This window comes from Colobus angolensis, unplaced genomic scaffold, assembly GCF_000951035.1.
Source record: "Colobus angolensis palliatus isolate OR3802 unplaced genomic scaffold, Cang.pa_1.0 Scaffold46, whole genome shotgun sequence".
Classification (NCBI taxonomy): domain Eukaryota; kingdom Metazoa; phylum Chordata; class Mammalia; order Primates; family Cercopithecidae; genus Colobus; species Colobus angolensis.
This window is the reverse complement of record NW_012118043.1, coordinates 7,734,538-7,754,103: the sequence shown is the minus strand read 5'-3', so window position 1 is coordinate 7,754,103 and position 19,566 is coordinate 7,734,538. Positions and strand designations below refer to the sequence as shown.

The 19,566-nt window shown below is 39.7% G+C and overlaps 2 protein-coding genes across 2 annotated transcripts in view; one reads left to right on the top strand and one right to left on the bottom strand.

Moving 5' to 3' along the window:
* The window catches only part of MRPS22 (mitochondrial ribosomal protein S22), a 331,159-nt gene that overhangs the window by 8,020 nt on the left and 303,573 nt on the right, over window positions 1-19,566 (top strand). The window lies entirely within an intron of this gene.
* Window positions 4,480-6,301, bottom strand: LOC105523324 (proline-rich protein 23B). Its single transcript, XM_011958118.1, has one exon. It carries the CDS (start codon window positions 6,084-6,086, stop codon window positions 5,295-5,297), a length of 792 nt encoding a protein of 263 aa, XP_011813508.1. The 5' UTR covers window positions 6,087-6,301; the 3' UTR covers window positions 4,480-5,294.

Sequence of the window (19,566 nt, the reverse complement as noted above, 5' to 3'; positions counted from 1 at the left end):
AAATAAATAAGTAAATAATCTTCTAATGATGACTTGAGCCCTGCCACGCAATGGGAGAATCAGCAGAACCTGTAGGATCTTATTTGGAATTGACATTCTCTATTGTAATTTTGTTCCTGTTTATTTTTAAATTTTCTTTTTGTTTCACTGGACCTTTAGGAAAGATGATGCTCAGTTTTAAACATTAAAAGTGTACAAGTTGCTTTGTTACAATAAAACTAAATGTGTACACACACACACACACACACAATTTTAAGTTCTTAATGGAAAAATAACAATTGTAATAATGATGGGGTAAAATGTGGTGCTTTAATATGTGTATAGATTGTGGAATGATTAAATCAAGCTAATCAACATACCCATCATTCACATACCCTCCCTTTTTTTTGGTGAGAACATTTAAAGTCTCTTTCAGGAATTTTGAAATATATAATACATAATTGTTTACTCTAGTCATCATGCTGTAAGATAGATCTAAGAAACTTTTTCCTCCTGTCTGACTGAAGCTTTGTACCCTCTGACCAACATGGCCCCAATCCCCCCACACCCCTCTCACCTCTGGTAAAGCCCATTATACTCTTTACCTCTGTGAGTTTGACTTTTTAGAATTTCACATATAGGTGAAATAATTGTGTTTTTTTGCTTATTTTTAAAAGATGGCATTATTAATTGAAAAATTCCAAGTCAAAACAGTTGTTTCCCACCAATACATTGCTGCTATTATTCCACTGTCTTCTGGATTCATTTTTTGCTGCTGAGAAGCCAGTTATCTAACTGCTTTGTCATTGTAGTGGCCTTCTCTTTTTGCATATTAAAAAATCTCTTTGACTTTGGCATTTTGTAGGCTTATTCTAATAATCTTAAATGTGTTTTTATTTTTATTTATCATTTGTGAAAGTTGTTATGCTTCCTTAATAAGGGCACTATGCTATGCCCAGAACTATGTATGTTCTTAGAAATATCCTTGTTTTTTCCTCTCTAGGGCACTGAAAGCCTTGCCACCTGTATCTGCCATAGGATGATAAAGATTAATGTACTCATGCCTTTTACACTCGTTCGTGGTGGGAATCTGTTCATTCCCCATACCCCAGATTGAAAACATTCTCAATACATGGCATTTCTTTACTACCTCCTACCTTTCTCCATCTGTGTTCTTTGATTTAGCTTAGAATCCCTTTATGATATCTCCAAGAAGATTCTTAACCCTGAGTATAGGGTATATTCTTTTCAGAGAATGTGAGGAGAGAGTGTTTAATTTTTTGCCAGGCTCATCGTCTATTAGGGAACATCTTAAGCTAAACTCTCAGCTTTTCTCCCTAAAGCACATTGTGTTTTATTCTACTTGGAGCCAAGACTGATAAATGCATCTTAGTTCCATCTCCTTTTGTATTGAGTTTTTTTTTTTTCTTTTTTGTTTATTAGCTTACCCACTAAAGGTATCATCTTTTGGAAGACTGGGACTTTTTTCAGGGCAATGTGACCGCTACATTTTCTTTTCCCCATAAATGCACCATTAAAACCAAAACTCCAGGTAACCATGGATTGTTAGGTACTCTCAAGGAAACTTTTGCTTTAGCACTCACTGGATTCTACCTCTCTGGATTCGTGATTTGTCATCATTTTTGGCTTTGGAGAATTTCTCTTAAATTTTGTAAGCTGTGCTTTGACTTTAAAAATATTAAAATAATTTTCTCCATCACTTTCAAAAGTGTTGTTTAGAGGATTTTGGGGACTGTTTAGTTTGTGTATTGCTGAAGATGTATGTCCTTTGTTACTTCTAGAGCAGGGTATCAATCTCTTGCAATAGAAGACACAGTTTTGGAAACAGGGCCACCATCCCTCTTCAGAATGACTAGATAATTAGACTGGGTCTTGTGACTGATTAACTGCTTTGTTATAGGGAGAAGACAGAGAGATAATTGAGTTGTGGTGGCAATTGTGGGCAAGATGGTAGTACAGGGGAGTTCCATCTACTGAAGGCAGAGAGTATTGCTAGGAAATATTAAACCATATTACCTACAGACATCTACTTTCAAAAGAAAGATACAAGCTTCCAGAGATCAGAAATGGAGTAGAAAACCCTATGTCTGATTGAGCAGCTGATATTTTGATGACTCATGGTACTGGGACTAAACTATATAATGGCAACTGGGATTTCTGCTCCTTTGAGGGGGCTAAAATTTGGCTCACTGCCAATATTCAAAGGTTGTAGAGGCACTAACCACTGTTTCATGGTTGTGCCTACAGTTGATCAAGGAAAGACAAATTGAAACCTGGAATGAGCCTCTGCGTAATTGATTAGACGTGTGACTTTCCAGAAAGACAAGTTACAGGAGTTCCAAAGCCCTAATTCTGAATCGTGGTCCTGGGAAGACTAGGAATTGGAAACTATAAAAACTATAAATTTGGGATTCAGAAGATGAATTCCCACCCAGAGTGTGCCCACTAATGAAAATTACTAAGCACGAGGCAATCCAATGTGATTAAAAACAAATAATGAGAGATTTTACCTGTGGGGAAATTGAATCAATTTAGCTATTAAAGTGAAAAAATTTTCAAAACATAAATGATGGAATGCCTTCCATGAACAAACTAGAAGTTTATGATACCAAGTGGGAAAGTTTTGAAGCAACAATCTTGAAAAAAATCCTGAAAAAAAAATTCTTTGAAATGAAAACTTTCTTATGGAAGTATAAACAGAATAACAAAAACCAAACCAAAACAAACAGAATATTGGAAGCAGTCAACCAGAGTAGTTAATTGTATAAAAGAATAAAGGAAGTTGGGGCCAGGCGTGGTGGCTTACACCTGTAATATCAGCACTTTTGGAGGCTGAGGCAGGTGGATCACTTGAGGTCAGGAGTTCAAGACCAGCCTGGCCAACATGGTGAAACCCTGTCTCTACCAAAAATGCAAAAAATAGCCGGGCGTGGTGGCTTACACCTGTAATCTCAGCACTTTTGGAGGCCGAGGCAGGCGGATCACTTGAGGTCAGGAGTTCAAGACCAGCCTGGCCAACATGGTGAAACCCTCTCTCTACCAAAAATGCAAAAAATAGCCGGGCGTGGTGGTGAGCACCTGTAATCCCAGCTACTTGGAAGGCTGAGGCAGGAGAAACATTTGAACCCGGGAGGCAGAGGTTGCAGTGAGCCAAGATCAGGCCACTGTACTCCAGCCTGGGCAACAAAGCGAGACTTCATCTCAAAAAAAAAAAAAAAAAATACAGGACGCTGGATTTGATAAGGTGTACACACACACACATACATATATATTAAGATATTAAGATGTTATGAGCCAGAGGAGATTGATTGAGCAGTGCCATTATGTATATCTGATTGGATTTCTTTCTTTCTTTTTTTTTTTTTTTGGGACAGGGTCCTGCTCTGTTGCCCAGGCTGGAGTACAGTGGCACAATCTCAGCTCACTGCAACCTTCGCCTCCTGAGTTCAAGAGATTCTTCTGCCTCAGCCTCCCGAGTAGCTGGGATTACAGGTGCATGCCACCATACCTGGCTAATTTTTGTATTTTTGGTAGAGACAGGGTTTCACCGTGTTAGCCAGGCTGGTCTTCAACTCCTGACCTCAGGTGATCCAGCCACCTCGGCCTCCCATCTGATTGGATTTCATGGGGATATAGGTGATATTCCAAGAGATGAAACTTAAGATTTTGTGGTATTTCAGGCAAGAAATAATTTCCAATATTGATAGTTAACTAAATTCTATCAATCTAAATGAAAATATAGTGTACCTCTAGACACATTATAGTAAACTGTAGAACACCAAAAGCAAATCAACATTTAAAAAATATACTAAAATTGGCCAGATGTGGTGGATCACACCTGTAATCCCAGCACTTTGGGAGGTCAAGGTGGGTGGATCACTTGAGCCCAGGAGTTCCAGACTAGCCTGGGCAACATGGTGAAACCCTGTCCCTACAAAAAATACACTTGAGCCTGGGATGTTGAGACTGCAGTGAGCCGTGATTACACCACTGCACCGCCGCTTGGGCGACAGAGTGAATCCTGTCTTAAAAAAAGAAAACACACACATATACACATACACGAACAGCCAAATTACAACTTGTTGTAATATAAAAGGAATAACAACTTCATTGACAGAAGACATCCTGCAACAACAAAAAATGTCAAAACAACGGGCTAATATCTTTAAAGTACTGTAGTTAAATATCATTTTAAAATTAAGAATGAAGGTATAATTAAAACATTTACAGACATACAGTTCTAAGAAAGTTTATCACACAAAAACGTGGTCAGACTTACAGAAGCAAGATAGTTTATCACACGTAAGACACAGTGGAAAGAAATATTAAAGGATATTCTTCAACAAAAAGAAAACTGAAGCTAGAATGAAGGAGTGGAATGTAAGAATAAAAAGGCATGAAATAATTGGTAAGGCATAGTGGTAGATCTGAATAGTTACTGATGTTTTTAAATAAAACCAGCTTGTTGACATCAGCTTCACCAGTAATATTTTATCTCCTATATAAAAATATGAGACAAATACAGTAATAAATTAACATTTTAAAAGTTAGAAGTTTGGTTTACATGAGAAAAAACTCAGGGTAGATTTTAAAAGGTATAAAATAATGTGGAATAGCAGGAATGCAAACACTTTCCATGGGGTGAAATCACCAGATTAACAAATTAAAAAAAAAAAACACATAACACAATGCATGCTGAAAACATCTGATAAAATTCAACACAACTTTTCATTTAGAATTAGAAGACTGGAAGAGAACTTCAGCAGGATAAGGGGTTCCTAGGAAGAAGCAACATACAGTATTGTATAGTAAGCATACTGCTTGGCAGTTTCCTGGGAGAACAGTTGGAAAAACCCTGAGAAAAACCATGGCTGAGTCTTCCAAAATTCATGGGGAAAAAAATAAGAAGGTAATTAACAACGTTTAAGAGATCTAGTGATTTCTTGGTTTGGGGAGAAACGGGAGTGGCAGTATGATGGAATTTGAGAGAAAGAACTGATGCAAAACGAGGGAGAATGAAAGGATCTGAATATGACCTTGTAAAGAAGCCCAGAAATCTGGACACATTTTCTGGTATCCCTGGGCAGATTTTCTATTGAAAGATGAGGTCTAGAATATGCCTTTTCTTGCTAACGTCTTCATCTCCTACTATCGGTAGTGTGCAGCGAAAAAGCAATTGTCCGAACACAGGGTGCCCAATTTCCAGGTGGTTGGATAATGTGATAGATTCCCGCAATCCCAGAGGGCTGCCAGTAGAGTGGCCAAGATTGTTGGGTGTACGTGGGGGTGGGGGTTTATGCCTGGAACAGGCGTCTCCGGGCCTTGCACGGAGGGCGTTCTGGTAGCGGCGGGCGAGCGTGGGGACCTGGACTCCCCACGCGCGGAGAGGGAGGTAGAGGTTGGAGAGGTGAGCTGGGGACAGGCTCCAGAAGGTGGAATTCCGTGTCGAAGATAGGGCGTACGCTCTCCAAACTGGGGTTGGGGGCCAGAGCACAGGGTTCTGGGATGGGGCCCTCCTGGTAGGGGCTGAACATAGTTCTAGCGGAGGGGTAGAGCCCAGCGGCTGAGCCGGTTGGGGAGGCCATCCGGAGCTCCGGGAACTCGGGGTCCGCCTCCTCCTCGTAGGCCTCTTCCTGGGCGGCGATCTCTGGGACAGATGCGCAGAATTCCAGCTCGACGACGACGTCCTCCCCGAGAGCGCCCAGGAAAACGTCCACTTCCAGGCTGGCAGACGAGTCGCCCTGTGCTCCTGAGCGTTCGTCGACGGAGCTCAGGAGGACCTCGGGGATCAGGATGAGGGTGTGTCCACCGAGAGATACTCGCAGGATCGACGTTGGTGCGGGCTCCAGCACCAGGTCGACGTTCTCCATGGGCACACACAGGGCACAGCCTGCGGCCAGGACCACCACGGAGGTGAGCGCGCCCACGGCCGGGATCCCCGCCGTGTCTTCCAGGCTGGGCGTCACGCGGGGTTCGGGACCCACGGGCTCCTCCAGTCGGAGACGTTTGGCAGGGCAGGGTCCTCCTGGCTGCTGCCCCCACCAGGGCGCAGGGCAGGCGCTGGGGCTGCGGGGCCGGCTGCCCATCACCTCGACGGCGCTGCGGACGGCGCTCCTGGGCCTAGCAGAGGACGTGGGGAAAGCGGGCGGTGAAGTCCTCTTGAGGTAACAGGCGTCGGTGGTAGGCGAGGCGGGTTGGGGCAGAAGCGGCAAAGGACAGCGCGCCGCTGGGCGAGTCCTCGGAGATCCAGGGACGCCTCCGGGAGACCTCAGTCTGTGCTGCTCTGAGAGCCTCGCGCGATGGAATCTTCGGCTTTCCTAGCGCGGACCCGGATGCACGTCCGATGACTAATAACGTGGGACGTCAGGTGACCTGGGCGCGCCAGAATGTGTCAATATATGCCCCGCCTCCCGACAGTGCTCTGTGGCGGGCGTGGCCTAGAGATGATTGGATCAATTAGAGCAAGAGCGAGGTGGGGAGGTAGGGGGGGTCTTTGTGTCTGGAGGGCAAGATTCCTTGGATGTGCTCGTGGGACCCAATGGCGGTAATTGCTTTTACTCTTGGTTAAGAAAAGCCAAAACACAATTTCAAAGACTGCTTGCTTACTTTTATAAGTAGCTTACGGCTAAAAGTCTCTTCTAAGATTTTCCAGGAATATATGAAAAATACTCATTGCTCCTTCCCCACCCTTCCTACGTGGTACTAAAAAGTTCTTTCATTTGTGATAGAAATTAGAAATGAAAATTTTGCTTTGATAAATAAACGTTAATTTTTGTGGGTACATAGTAGGTATATGTATTCATGGGTTAAATGAGATACTTTGATACAGGCCTGCAATATGTAGTAATCCTTTCCAGCATTTATCCTTTGTGTTACAAACAATCCAATTATACTCTTTTAGTTATTTTAAAATGTACAATTAAATTATTATTGACTATAGTCACCCGGTTGTGCTATCGAATACTAGGTTTTACTTCATTTTTTCTATTTTTTTGTACCTGTTAACCATTTCTATTTGCGCCCACCCTCACTACCCTTCCCAGCTTCTGGTAACCATCCTTCTACTCTCTCGGTACGTTCAATTGTTTTAATTTTTAGCTGCCATAAATAAGTGAGAACATGAGAAGTTTGTTTTTTTGTGCCTGACTTATTCCACTTAACATAATGACCTCCAGTTCCATTCATGTTGTTGCTAATGACAGGATCTCATTCTTGTTTATGGCTGAATAGTACTCCGTTGTGTATATGTATCACATTTTCTTTATCCATTCATCTGTTGATGGATACTTAGGTTGCTTCCAAATCTTGGCTATTGTGAATAAAACTCCAATAAACATGGGAGCACAGATTTGTCTTCAATATTCTGCTTTTCTTTCTTTTGATTATATACGTGGCAGTGAGATTGCTGGATCATATGGTAGCTCTATTTTTAGATTTTTGTGGAACCTCCCAACTGTTCTCCTCTCCATATGGTTTTTATGAGTTTACATTCCCACCAACAGTGTATGAGGGTTCCCTTTTCTCCACATCCTTGCCAGCATTTGTCATTTCCTGTCTTTTGGATGAAAGCCATTTTAACTGGGGTAAGATGGTATCTCATTGTAGTTTTGATTTGCATTTGTCTGATGATCAGTGATGTTGAGCGCCTTTTCACATAGCTGTTTGCTATTTGTATGTCTTCTTTTGAGAAATATTTATTCAGTTATTTTGCCCATTTTAAAATTGGATTATTAGATTTTTTTTTCCTATAGAGTTGTTTGTGCTTCTTATGTATTCTGGCTATGAATTCCTTGTCAGATGAGTAGTTTTCAGATAATTTCTTTCATTCTGTGGGTTGTCTCTTCAGTTTGTTGATGTTTCCTTTGCTGTGTAGAAGCTTTTTAACTTGATGTGATCCCATTTGTCCACTTTTGCTTTGGTTACCTGTGCTTGTGGTTACTCAATAAATCTTTACCCAGATCAAAGTCCTGGAGACTTTCCCCAATGTTTTGTTATAGTAGTTTTATATTTTAAAGGTTTTTTTTTTTTTTTTTTTTTTAACAGAGTTTTGCCCTTGTTGCCCAGGCTGGAGTGCAATGGTGTGATCTTGGCTTACTGCAACCTCTGCCTCAGGGGTTCAAGCAGTTCTCCTGCCTCAACCTCCTGAGTAGCTGGCAGTACAGGCACTTGCCACCACGCCTAGCTAATTTTTGTATTTTAGTACAGATGAGGTTTCACCATGTTGACCAGTCTGGTCTCAAACTCCTGACCTCAAGTGATCCACCTGCTTTGGCCTCCTAAAGTGCTGGGGTTACAGGAATAAGCCACCGCGCCCAGCTCTGAGTTATTTATTTTTATTTTTATTTTTTTGAGACTAAGTCTCCCTCTTGTCCCCCAGGCTGGAGTGCAATGGCACGGTCTCCACTTACTGCAACCTCCGCCTCCCAGGTTCAAGTGATTTTCCTGCCTCAGCTTCCCTAGTAGCTGGGATTATAGGCACCTGCCACCATGCCCAGCTAATTTTTGTATTTTTAGTAGAGACGGGGTTTCACCATGTTGGCCAGGCTGGTCTCGAACTCCTGACCTCAGGTGATCTGCCAGCCTTGGCCTCCCAAAGTATTGGGATTACAGGCGTGAGCCACCATCCCCTGCCAGCCCTGAGTATTTTAAAAAACGGTCTTTTTCGATCTTCACAACACCTGAGACTCAGTGGTAAAGCAAATTTTTCTTAAAAAAAATTAAAAAAATTTGTGTGGGTATATAGTAGATGTATATATTTATAGGGTACATAAGATGTTTTGATACAGAAATGCAGTGTGAAATAAGCACAGTATAGAAAATGGGGTATCCATCTCCTCAAGCATTTATCCTTTGAGTTACAAACACACCTGTTACATTCTTTAAGTTATCAAATCGTAGATCTTATTCATTCTTTGTATTTTTTTTTTTTTGTATGCTTTAACTGTCCTCACTTCTCTGGTAAAGCAAATTTTTCAAAATCAAATACCCAGGTTGTGTTGGATGTAGGAATCAAATGCACAGACATAGCTGGCTTTAAATCAAAGACTCTTTCCTCACACTTTTATGAGGAAAGTAGGAGGAGATCACCAATTAGTACTGTGTGTGCCTTTCAAATTAACAGGTAATACCCCTTCCCCCATTCTTTTTTCAAAATAGCTTTCCCAGCTTACATTCCTGTGAGCAGAGTATGTTTCCATTTCACTACATCTTTGCAAGCATTTCTTATTGCCACATTCTTAAATCTTTTTCAACCTATTGTAGTAAAATGCTATTTCATTTTGCATTTCTGATTATCAATAAAGTGAACTATTTTTTCATATGCTTGTTTGCTATTCTTATATCTTCTTATTTGAAGTGCTCCTGTCTTCTATTTTTTTACTTTTAGAAAATTCAGGTTCACAATATTGTATACCAGTTATTCATCGGATATATTTGTAGCAAATGTCTCTGTCATTCTCCCACAGTTTTTGAAGACATTAGCACCTGATTCATTATTATTCCCAGCCGATCTACTTCTGAGATAATTTGTGGTAATTTTAATGTTTTCATGGATTTTTCCCCCTGAAGTCCTAGCCTCTTAGTTCACAATGTTGTTCTCCCTCCTACCTCATTGACTCATGCCCTTGATTTTGTTGTTACCCCAAGTTGCAATCCCTTTACAATCACAATTTCAACATTTTATTCTCACAGCACCACCTTCTAACTTTCTAACTCAGTTTTAAAAAATATCCAAATCTATGCATTTTTCATTCTCTCTGGAAAAAATCCTTTTATCCTACCGTCTTTTAATGGAAACTGATATCATCAGGTTCTCACTTCCCTCTTTACTGGGAACTTAAATTCCACGGAAAGCCTTGATAATCATTGTCATATTTATATCTTCATCTTTCTTTCCTGTCTGCTGCTTTGCTGGTTAAATCTATCTGCCTACTCGGTGTCCTTACTTGTATAGCTGAATGTGTCTGGAGAAAAACACTCAATCTCTTTGACTAGTCTCACTTTATAATCATGATCACTAACCTCCAGTCAGTTCCAAATGCTGCCAAGTGATCTTACTACATTGCTTCAGTCCATTCATTCTCTCACTCTTCCAGATGAATATTGCTTGCTTTCTCTTTTCTTCTCAAGCCTCCAATACCTAATCTTGTATTTTCACTTTTAAATGATCACCTTGCTTTCTTTTCACTGAGAGAATGGAAGCAATCCAAAGATACTTTTCAAAATTCCCATAATCACATCTGCCTATATAGTTGCATCGGGACTACATATTCTGTCTTCTTTCCTGTTCCCTTAGATAAATTGTTCATGGTCCTAGCAAAGGCCACCCCCTCCACTTGTGCAGTTGATTTAATCTCATGTTACCTTCTCAAGAACATTACTTTAGTAATTCAGTCTCTGTCCTGGATCATCAAATTTTAGCTATCTCATCAAATTTTAACTACTGAATCAATACCTTCAATATATAATTTGAGAGGAAACCTCTTCTGTGTTAAACAAAAACTCTTGGCTTGACTTAAACTCCACCAGTTTCTGTATCAACTTTCTCCTTATATACCAAAACTCTTGAGTTAGTCAACAATACTTACATTCCCCGATTTCCTTCCTCCCATCCTCTCTGGAGCCCATTCTAATCAGGCTCCTCTCTGTGCCAGTCATCTATAAGCCCTCTTACTAAGGTCACCAATGACCCCTATATTATTATATCCAATAGTTAATTCTCAGTCCTTATCTTGAGCTATGAGCACATTTGACACAGTCAATCACTCTCTCCTTTAAACATTTACCCCTTTAGCATCCAAGATCTTTCACTTTCCCAGTCAGTCTTTGGCATCTTCTTATTTTTTCCCCTCATTCTGAAGGTTGGAATATCGCAGGAACCAGTTCTTGGCCTCTTTTTTTTCCCCTATCAACTTTTACTCTCTTATGTTAAATGCCATCTGTACATTGGTGACTCTCAAATATGCATCTCCCTCCTGTACCTCCCCTGTGAACAAACAATTGCATTGTCAACATTTTCTCCTGAATATCTGCTAATTTGAAACACATGTAGTTTTCATTTTTATAGGTCAGAATAGTTGAATATTTCTCATTTTATGTATTTCAACATAATAATAGGTGGTTCAAACTTTGGGTCCAAATTGGAGCTCTTTGTACTTCCCCAAACCCAATTATCTCCAAGTATTGACCATCACAGTAATCGGTAACTCCATCCTTCCTTTTGCTCAAACCAAAACTTTGGATTATCCTTGAGTGTCTTCCTTTCACGCTCCATAGCCATTCCATCAGGACATCCTAGATCATGCCACTTCTTACCATCCCTCCAACTACCACCCTACTACCACTTTTATCTCTTGAGTAAATTACTGTAGAAGCCTCCTAAATGTTTTCTTTGCATCTCTCCTATGTCACTTTTCCAGCTAATCTCCATACAATAGCTAGAGTTGTTCTGTTAAACCATAAGTAGATTATGTTACTCTGCTCAAACACCTTCAATTCCATTCAGGGTAAAAGCCAATGTTTTTATATGGGCCTATGGGTTGTATTGGGATCTCTCACTCCCATTATCTGTCAGAGTTTATCTTCTATCACTCTGTCCTTTGCTCTCTGGTTTCTATGATTTTCTTAAAAATTGACAGGCGTGCTTACAGATTTTGCAATTGTTCTTCTCCTGCCTAGAACACTTTACATCTGTTTTTCTGAGTGTTTCCTCACTTCCTTCAGACCATGTTGCCAGCAGCTCAATTCTGAGGTTTCCCCAGAGCACACTATCTAAGATGGCAATCCCTGACCCTTCTACCATCCCTCCCTACCTTAATTTAATCCTTAGCACTTATCAGTGTTTAACATGTGGTGCATTTTATTTATTTATTTTGTTTATTGTCAGTATTCTCTTCACTAGACTATAAGCTCCTCATGGCAGCAATGGTTAACTTTAGCTTTTATTTTGCTCTTTGCTATTTCTTGGAACACTCTCCAGTGTATGGTAGACAATCAAAAATATATGTTGAAGGAATAAATACTTTTCCTCCATCAATTATGAGCAGTTCTCATTTATCATGAATCTCTTCAAATATTGCCCTCCACCCCATTTTCTCTATTTTCTCCCTCTGGAATAACAACTAGTCATGTTAAAACTTCTTCTTTTCCTTTTTAATAACCATGGCTGACTGGCTTTTTTTTTTTTTTTTTTTAAATTGGAGAAGGGAACACAAAAATAACAACATGAGACAGTTCGGATCTGAGGTGAGGAAGAACAATCTTTCCTCCCCATACATGCCCACTGCCTCAAATAAAAAATAGCCAACTATGGGAGAGCAGCTGCCACTCTTCCTTTCCTTTAATAACTCTATTCCGTTTTTATTAATTTTTGTCTGTTCCCTTCTATGATAGTTTTTCCAGATCTCTAATTCTCTCTTTAGCTGTTTCTAATATGTTGTTTAAATGCATAACTTATATTTTTATCTAAATGTTTATATAGTATATCTCTGGAGGTTGCTTTTTTATGCATATGCATATGAGAATAAATGGAGGTTAATTTTAACTAATTTTAAAAAAGGCAGTTATGTCATTTTTCACAGTTTCTGGTTCCTTAGCCTCATTTCCCTTACTTTATTTTGTTGAAAAATTTATATATACCTTTACAATATTTTGGATCTGGTAAATATCTTCATTGTTTGAGGGACTGAATTGCTGTTTCTTCTTTTAGCTTTCTCTCGTTTATGTTGAGTTGTTTCTTAAGTCTCTGCTTTGGAATGTGAGAGTGCTCATTGGAATTTTATGTTTGAAAGAACTTTGAGGCCTAAGAAAAAGGAATATTTTCACAAAGAGGACTTGGGATGCTTTGGGAAGTTTCCAGAAACATTTTCAAATAAGAAATCTTTAAACTAAACCCCCCTTTCTCTCTCTGTTCCTCCTATCTGTTGTCTTCCTTTCCTTCTCCTTTCCCTTCCTTCACTTTTCCTTCTTTCCTTTCTGTTCTCTGCCTTCCTTATTTCTTTATTTTTCCACAAAGACAGTGTGAGTTCCAGATCAGTGTCACATCAGGGCCATCCTTGGCTTGTACCTCTCTTGTCTAAGTGGCTTACCTGGTGGGGTGACCAAAACGTGTCTTTGAGGAGAATGAGCCCCTGGTAACCATTAAATCATCTGGGTGCCAAACATTCTTCACTGCCCTAATTGTGAAATTTGCAGAGGAACTTTTATTTCCCCCTCCATTCAGAGGCAAGGTTCAGACAGACAAAATTTACTACCGTCTTCCTTGGAAGATTTGGTGTTTTAGTTCACTTACTGATGTAGTCATATTTGGGGGTCTGGGATCTATGCAAGAGTTCTCCAATACAACTCCCATCCTGTTTGTGCACTTCGGCTTGCCTCCTGATCCTCATATTTTGCATCATAAAACGAAAGCTCTAGGCTATCATAGGCTTTTAATCATTTTAATCTTTCTGTATTTTCTTTAGTTGATTTTAAAGGATGTTAAAAAAGTATGCAGCACTTTTATATGTTTTGATCATGAGGAATTTTGTGGCCATTCTAGTCCAAAATAGATGTCTTTGATTATTCCTTCATGTGTAGAGTGTGCTCTGAAGAAATAGAAGTCACTATTCGTAGAAATAGATTCATCACCTTAGACTAGGACTTGAAGCTGATCAGTTGTTGCTTCTTTATTCTCCGCTACATAGTGGGAGGCATATGATATGGTGTAAGGGTGTGTGTGTGTGTGTGTGTGTGTGTGTGTGTATGAATCATAGTCAAAATAGTAGTCAGTGTGAAGAGGGGATATTCTTTCCCTTCTGCAGACCATTAATATTGATAGGAAAAAAATAAAACATAAATGTCAGTTCTCAAAATAATTAAACAACTTTATAGGGTCCAGAAATGGAGCAAAAGTACAAACCTTAAGTGCATATTTCTTGTCATTTAAAATAAATAAATAAATATATTTTTTAAAAGTTCTATTTAAAATGTACAAACATTGCCTGACACTTGGTAACCACTCAACAGATGTAGCCTTATTAATATTACTGCATACATTTACTACAAAACTTACCACAGGTATTCAGTAAAATTTTTGCTGAGTAGGTGACTAAACAGAGAGGCAAAGAGGAACCAGAAGTTGAGGTCATGGTGGTCACTGGAGGAAGAGTTTCAAGAAGGTGGAAGTGGTCAGCCAAGTTAGGTGACAAATCAAGTACTGAAGAAAGACTCTCATATTTGACAATCAGATGAAGAGACCTGACCAAGAAACAGCTTGTGTGAAGTGGTAAGGACAGAAGGTAGACTGTAGTGGGTTTTGGAGGAAGTGGAAATGAGGAAGAAGAAATAGGAAAGTAGATATTATAAATCCATGTGACAGCAATATTGAGATAAAGATGAATACATTTGATCTGCTACCTGAATTTTTAAAAATCTGCTTACAAAAAATGTCAGGTTTATTGAAATATTGGGGTATCTGATAGATTTTCCACTTATCTTTGAGCCTCTTGATGTTGGGTAAAACTTCAGTAATTAAAATTCAAGTCTAGAGCTAGCAGGCAGAACCTGAAGGCAGAAACTTCAAGTTCAGAACTATGAAAAGATTTATGATGGTGAAGCAGATGATGATGTTCATCATGATGAAGTAATGTTACTTTATTAAAAAAGTAAAGTAACTGGCATGCTTTAGAGTTGCTCAATAAATAATTAATAGTTCTATCAGTATAAAATATTGGCTATCCAGAATTCAAATTATTATTGACAATTGAATTTTTTTGGTAGCCCTGGGCTTGTCCATTAAATTACATTTAGCCAATGTGTGTGAAGATTTTTCTAGCATACTAAAATCTTCCTTGCCTTATAAGGCCATTGTTGAATTCAGTGTCAGCATTATTATGGATTCGTGTAGTTTAGTGAATGGATGAAATATGTAGAATTGATTGCTCACTTGCTAAATGGTGCTGTATTGCTGAGCACCCCCCCCACTTTTTTTTTGAGCCAGAGTCTTATTCTGTCGACCAGGCTGGAGTGTAGTGGCCTGCGCGATCTCTGCTCACTGCATCCTCTGCCTCCTAGGTTCAAGTGATTCTCCTGCCCGAGTAGCTGGGATTGCAAGTGTGCACCACCATACTCGGCTAGTTTTTGTATTTTTAGTAGAGAGGTTTCGCCATGTTGGCCAGGCTTGTCTTAAACTCCTGGCCTCAAGTGATCTGCCTGCTGTGGTCTCCCAAAGTGCTGGGATTACAGATGTGAACCACTCAGCCTGGTCAGGCCTTTTGTTTTTGTTATTTATTTATTTATTTTTGAGACAGGGTCTCACTCCTGTTGCCCAAGCTGGAGTGCAGTGACGAGATCACAGCTTACTGCAGCCTTGACTTCTCAGGTTCAGGTGATCCTCCCACCTCCGCCTCCTGAGTAGCTGAGACTATAGTTGTGCACCACCATGCCCAGCTAATTTTTAAAATTTTTAGTAGAGGAGGGGTTTTGTCATGCATGTTGCCCAGGCTGGTTTTGAACTCTAGGGCTCAAGCGATTTGCCTGCCTTGGCATCCCAAAGTACTGGAATTACAGGTGTGAGCCACCACTCTGGGGCCTGGTTTTTGTTTCGTTTTTTTTTAATAGGTTTATTAACCTTCTCTCTTTTGTCAGATTGTTGTCTCTTAGTTTTTACAGTTGTCAGTTTGCCACCTGGTAGGAATTGTTGCCTTCCTTCGATCTGCTATGGGACTGGACATTCAATAACAGCCCCATTAAAAAGATAAGTAAACTGAGAGCACACAGGCTCTGAATAAGGATCTGAGAGGCTATGTAAAGTTTTGTCTCTCTTTTGACTTCTCAGAGATCTACTGATTCTTTGCGTGTTCTCGTATTTTAGATCACATTGCAAAAGCATAAAAATTCTTGGCATATTGAAAAAAATTTATCAAAGAAATAAAGGAGAATAAAATATATGAAAATAAAACGGTGCACAATTGATATTGGAGCCCACTCATAGATTGGAACCTCAAAACATGAAGTGGCAGATGGAATTTCAGCTCCTTTTAGAGTGCTGCAATTCTGCTCCCTGCCTGACAGTCATTGACTAATGCTGACCATTTTGAGCCAGTTGCTGTAGAAGTTGTGGTTTGGCTTCATGGACTGGTTACTACAGAGATTGTTTGGATTCTTGCACTACAGAGGTTGGAGGTCAGAGTTCCATTGTCATCTATGATTTGGTCGTTGTCAATTTGTGCTTTAAGTCTCTTAGTCCCCCCAACTCCTTTTGATCATTCTCTTATTTGTGAGAGGTGGATTAATTCAAGGAAGGGTAGAGGAGAAGATCTTCGCTGCTTAGGGATTGTTTATTCGTTTCCTTAGTCAGCTGTATTGCAAGATCTTCTCAGTCTTTTTGTTGTTGTAGCATTGTGGTTATCATCTCATGAGACAGTGGCTGTGCAAAAGCATTTAAGACTGCAAATAGAGTGCAGAAGACCAGCATAATGACCACTATGACAAAAATAAACAACTAATAGTTCATATAAGGTGTTTCAGAACCAGGAATCTCAGTTGCCCAACTCAGGCCAAGAAAACAAATCCCAAAGACCATATGAATCAACCTTAGAGAGCCAAGTAGCTTTTGCCTTACGGTGATGTATAGCCTGTTCCACCTTGCCTGTTTCATTGACTCAAGTACAGTAAGAGATATTGGCAATGGTGCAAATGGCATAATGACTAGCTAACAGGAAACCTAAAGCAATGTGATTGTCTATCGACTCATGTTAATAAGTTGAGACTGATATGTATTCTATTTGGGACAGAGGTGATATTGTTAATAACTTCCATAATTAAGGATACATTTTTTACAGGATTTTCTATTTGTATGATTCTCACTAATGAGAGTACTGCTCTGATGTCTTAAACAACTATCAGTCAGTTGAGTCTGCCAAATGGAGTATCCGAATAATAAAGGCTGTCCTCACTTTGGAGCTTGCATCTGATTCAGAATTTCCAGCCTTGGTGATTTATAGAATTAGGACAAATCTCAGAATAGTATTCCTAAAGTACATGAGGTGTTACCCTGAGACAAATAGGCAAGGCATCCTTGTCACATAGGAAGTAGTATCTAAGAGACCACATAAACATCCAAGAAAAAAGGAGTTGTTCATACATGAGGTTAGAACCAAGACCTTACCTTAGCCTGGGTTACATATTTAGATCTCTGAGAGTCTCTTCTAATTAAGCATGTGCTACCTCACCAGGCTAATTAAAAAAAAATCTACTGTAGAGATGAAGAAAAAATATGTCACCATGTTGCCCAGGCTGTTCTCAAACTTCTGAACTCAAACAATCTTCCCACCTTGGCCTCCCAAAGTGCCGGGATTATAGCCATGAGCCACCCACCCAGACTAATTTTGCTTATTTTAAGGATGCTATTGATGCTTTTAACCTTTCTAGAAGATTGTTGGTGGTAAGGGCAGTGTAGTTTTTCAATAAAGGGTAATGTCTTACAGAGTTCTTTTATAATGTTTTCCATAAAAAGTATGTGCCTTGATCACTTGATGTAAAAGTTAGTAGGCTCCAGGTTGGAAACAGTATCAAGCAGGTTTTTAGTGACTGCAAGGGATGTAGCTTTCTGGCTTGGCAGTAATTCAGCCTATCCTGAAAGTAGACATACAAAAACTAAAACATGTTTAAATCCAAGGAAGGTGGATGAAATCTACCTGAAAGACCAGATGCAGTGGTTCATGCCTATAATCCCAGCACTTTGGGAGGCCAAGGTGGGAGGATCGCTTGAGCCCAGGAGTTCATGACCAGTCTTAGCAACATTGCAAGACTTCATCTGTACTATAAAAGAAAAAAAATTAGCCAGTCTTGGTGGCATGTGCCTGTGGTCCCAACTACTCCGGAGGCTGAGGCAGGAGGATTGCTTGAGCCCAAGAGGTCCAGGCTATAGTAAGCCGTAATTATGCTGCTGCACCCCATCTTGGGTGACAGAGTGAGAGCCTATCTTAAAAAAAATCTGCCTGAAGGTGTTTAAAGTGCCCTCGAGGCTTTGGTTCCTGGCCATTTCTCACCTTTACACTTTTTTTCAGAATTGTGCTGACAGATGACAAATGATGCAGAAATAACCTTAAAAAATTGTGCTTAAATACCTATAACATCAAATTGACCATTTTAAGTGTACAGTTCAGTAGTATTAGATATATTCATATTGCTGTGCAACTGCTCTCCAGACTCTTTTCATCTTGCAAAACTGGAACTCTATATCCCTTTAAACAACAACTCCCCAGAACCCCTCTCCTCCCTGTGCCTTGAAACCACCTTTCTACTTTCTGTTTCTATGTGTCTAACTACTTTAAATACTTCATATAAGTGAAATCATACAGTATTTGTCTTTTTGGAACTGGCTTATTTCACTAGCGTAATGTTTTCAGATTTGTCCATGTTATGGCATGTGTCAGAATTTCCTTCTTAAGGATAATTTTCAGTTTTGCACATATACCATATTTTGTTTACCTATTCATCCTTTGATGGATATTTGTGTCATTTCAACCTCTTTGGCTATTGTGAATAGCGGTGCTATGAAAATGGTTGTACAAATATCTTTTTGAGACTCTGCTTTCAGTTCTTTTGGATATATATTCAGAAAGGGTATTGTCGGATCATATGGTAATTTTGTTTTTGAGTTTTTGAGGTACTGCCATACTGTTTTCCATAGTGACTGTACCATTTTACATTCCCATCAACAGTGCATAAGGGTTTTAATTTCTCCACACTGTCACTATCACACTTGTTATTTTCTTTTTTTCATAGTAGCCTTCCTAATGCGTATGAGGTAACATTTAATTGTGTATTTGATTAACATTTCCCTAATGATTAGTGATGTTGAATACCTTTTCATTTGCTTATTGGCCATTTCTATGTCTTCTATGGAGCAATGCAATTTCTTTTTTTTTTTAATTATACTTTAAGTTCTAGGGTACATGTACAAAACTTGCAGGTTTGTTGCATACGTATACATGTGCCGTGTTGGTGTGTTGCATCCATTAACTCGCCATTTACATTAGGTATTTCTCTTACTGCTATCTCTCCTACCTCCCCCTACCCCAAGACAGGCCCCAGTGTGTGATGTTCCCTGCCCTGTGTCCAAGTGTTCTCATTGTTCAGTTCCCACCTATGAGTGAGAATATGCGGTGTTTGGTTTTCTGTCCTTGGGAGAGTTTGCTCAGAATGATGGTTTCCAGCTTCATCCATGTCCCTACAAAGGACATGAACCCATCCTTTTTCATGGCTGCGTAGTATTCCATGGTGTATATGTGCCATATTTTCTTAATCCAGTCTACCATTGATGGACATTTGGGTTGGTTCCAAGTCTTTACTATTGTGAATAGTGCTGCAATAAACATACGTGTGCACGCGTCTTTATAGTAGCATGATTTATAATCCTTTGGGTGTATACCCAGTAATGGGATGACTGGGTCAAATGGTATTTCTAGTTGTAGATCCTTGAGGAATCACTGCACTGTATTCCATAATGGTTGAACTAGTTTATAGTCCCACCAACAGTGTAAAAGTGTTCCTATTTCTCCACATCCTCTCCAGCATCTGTTG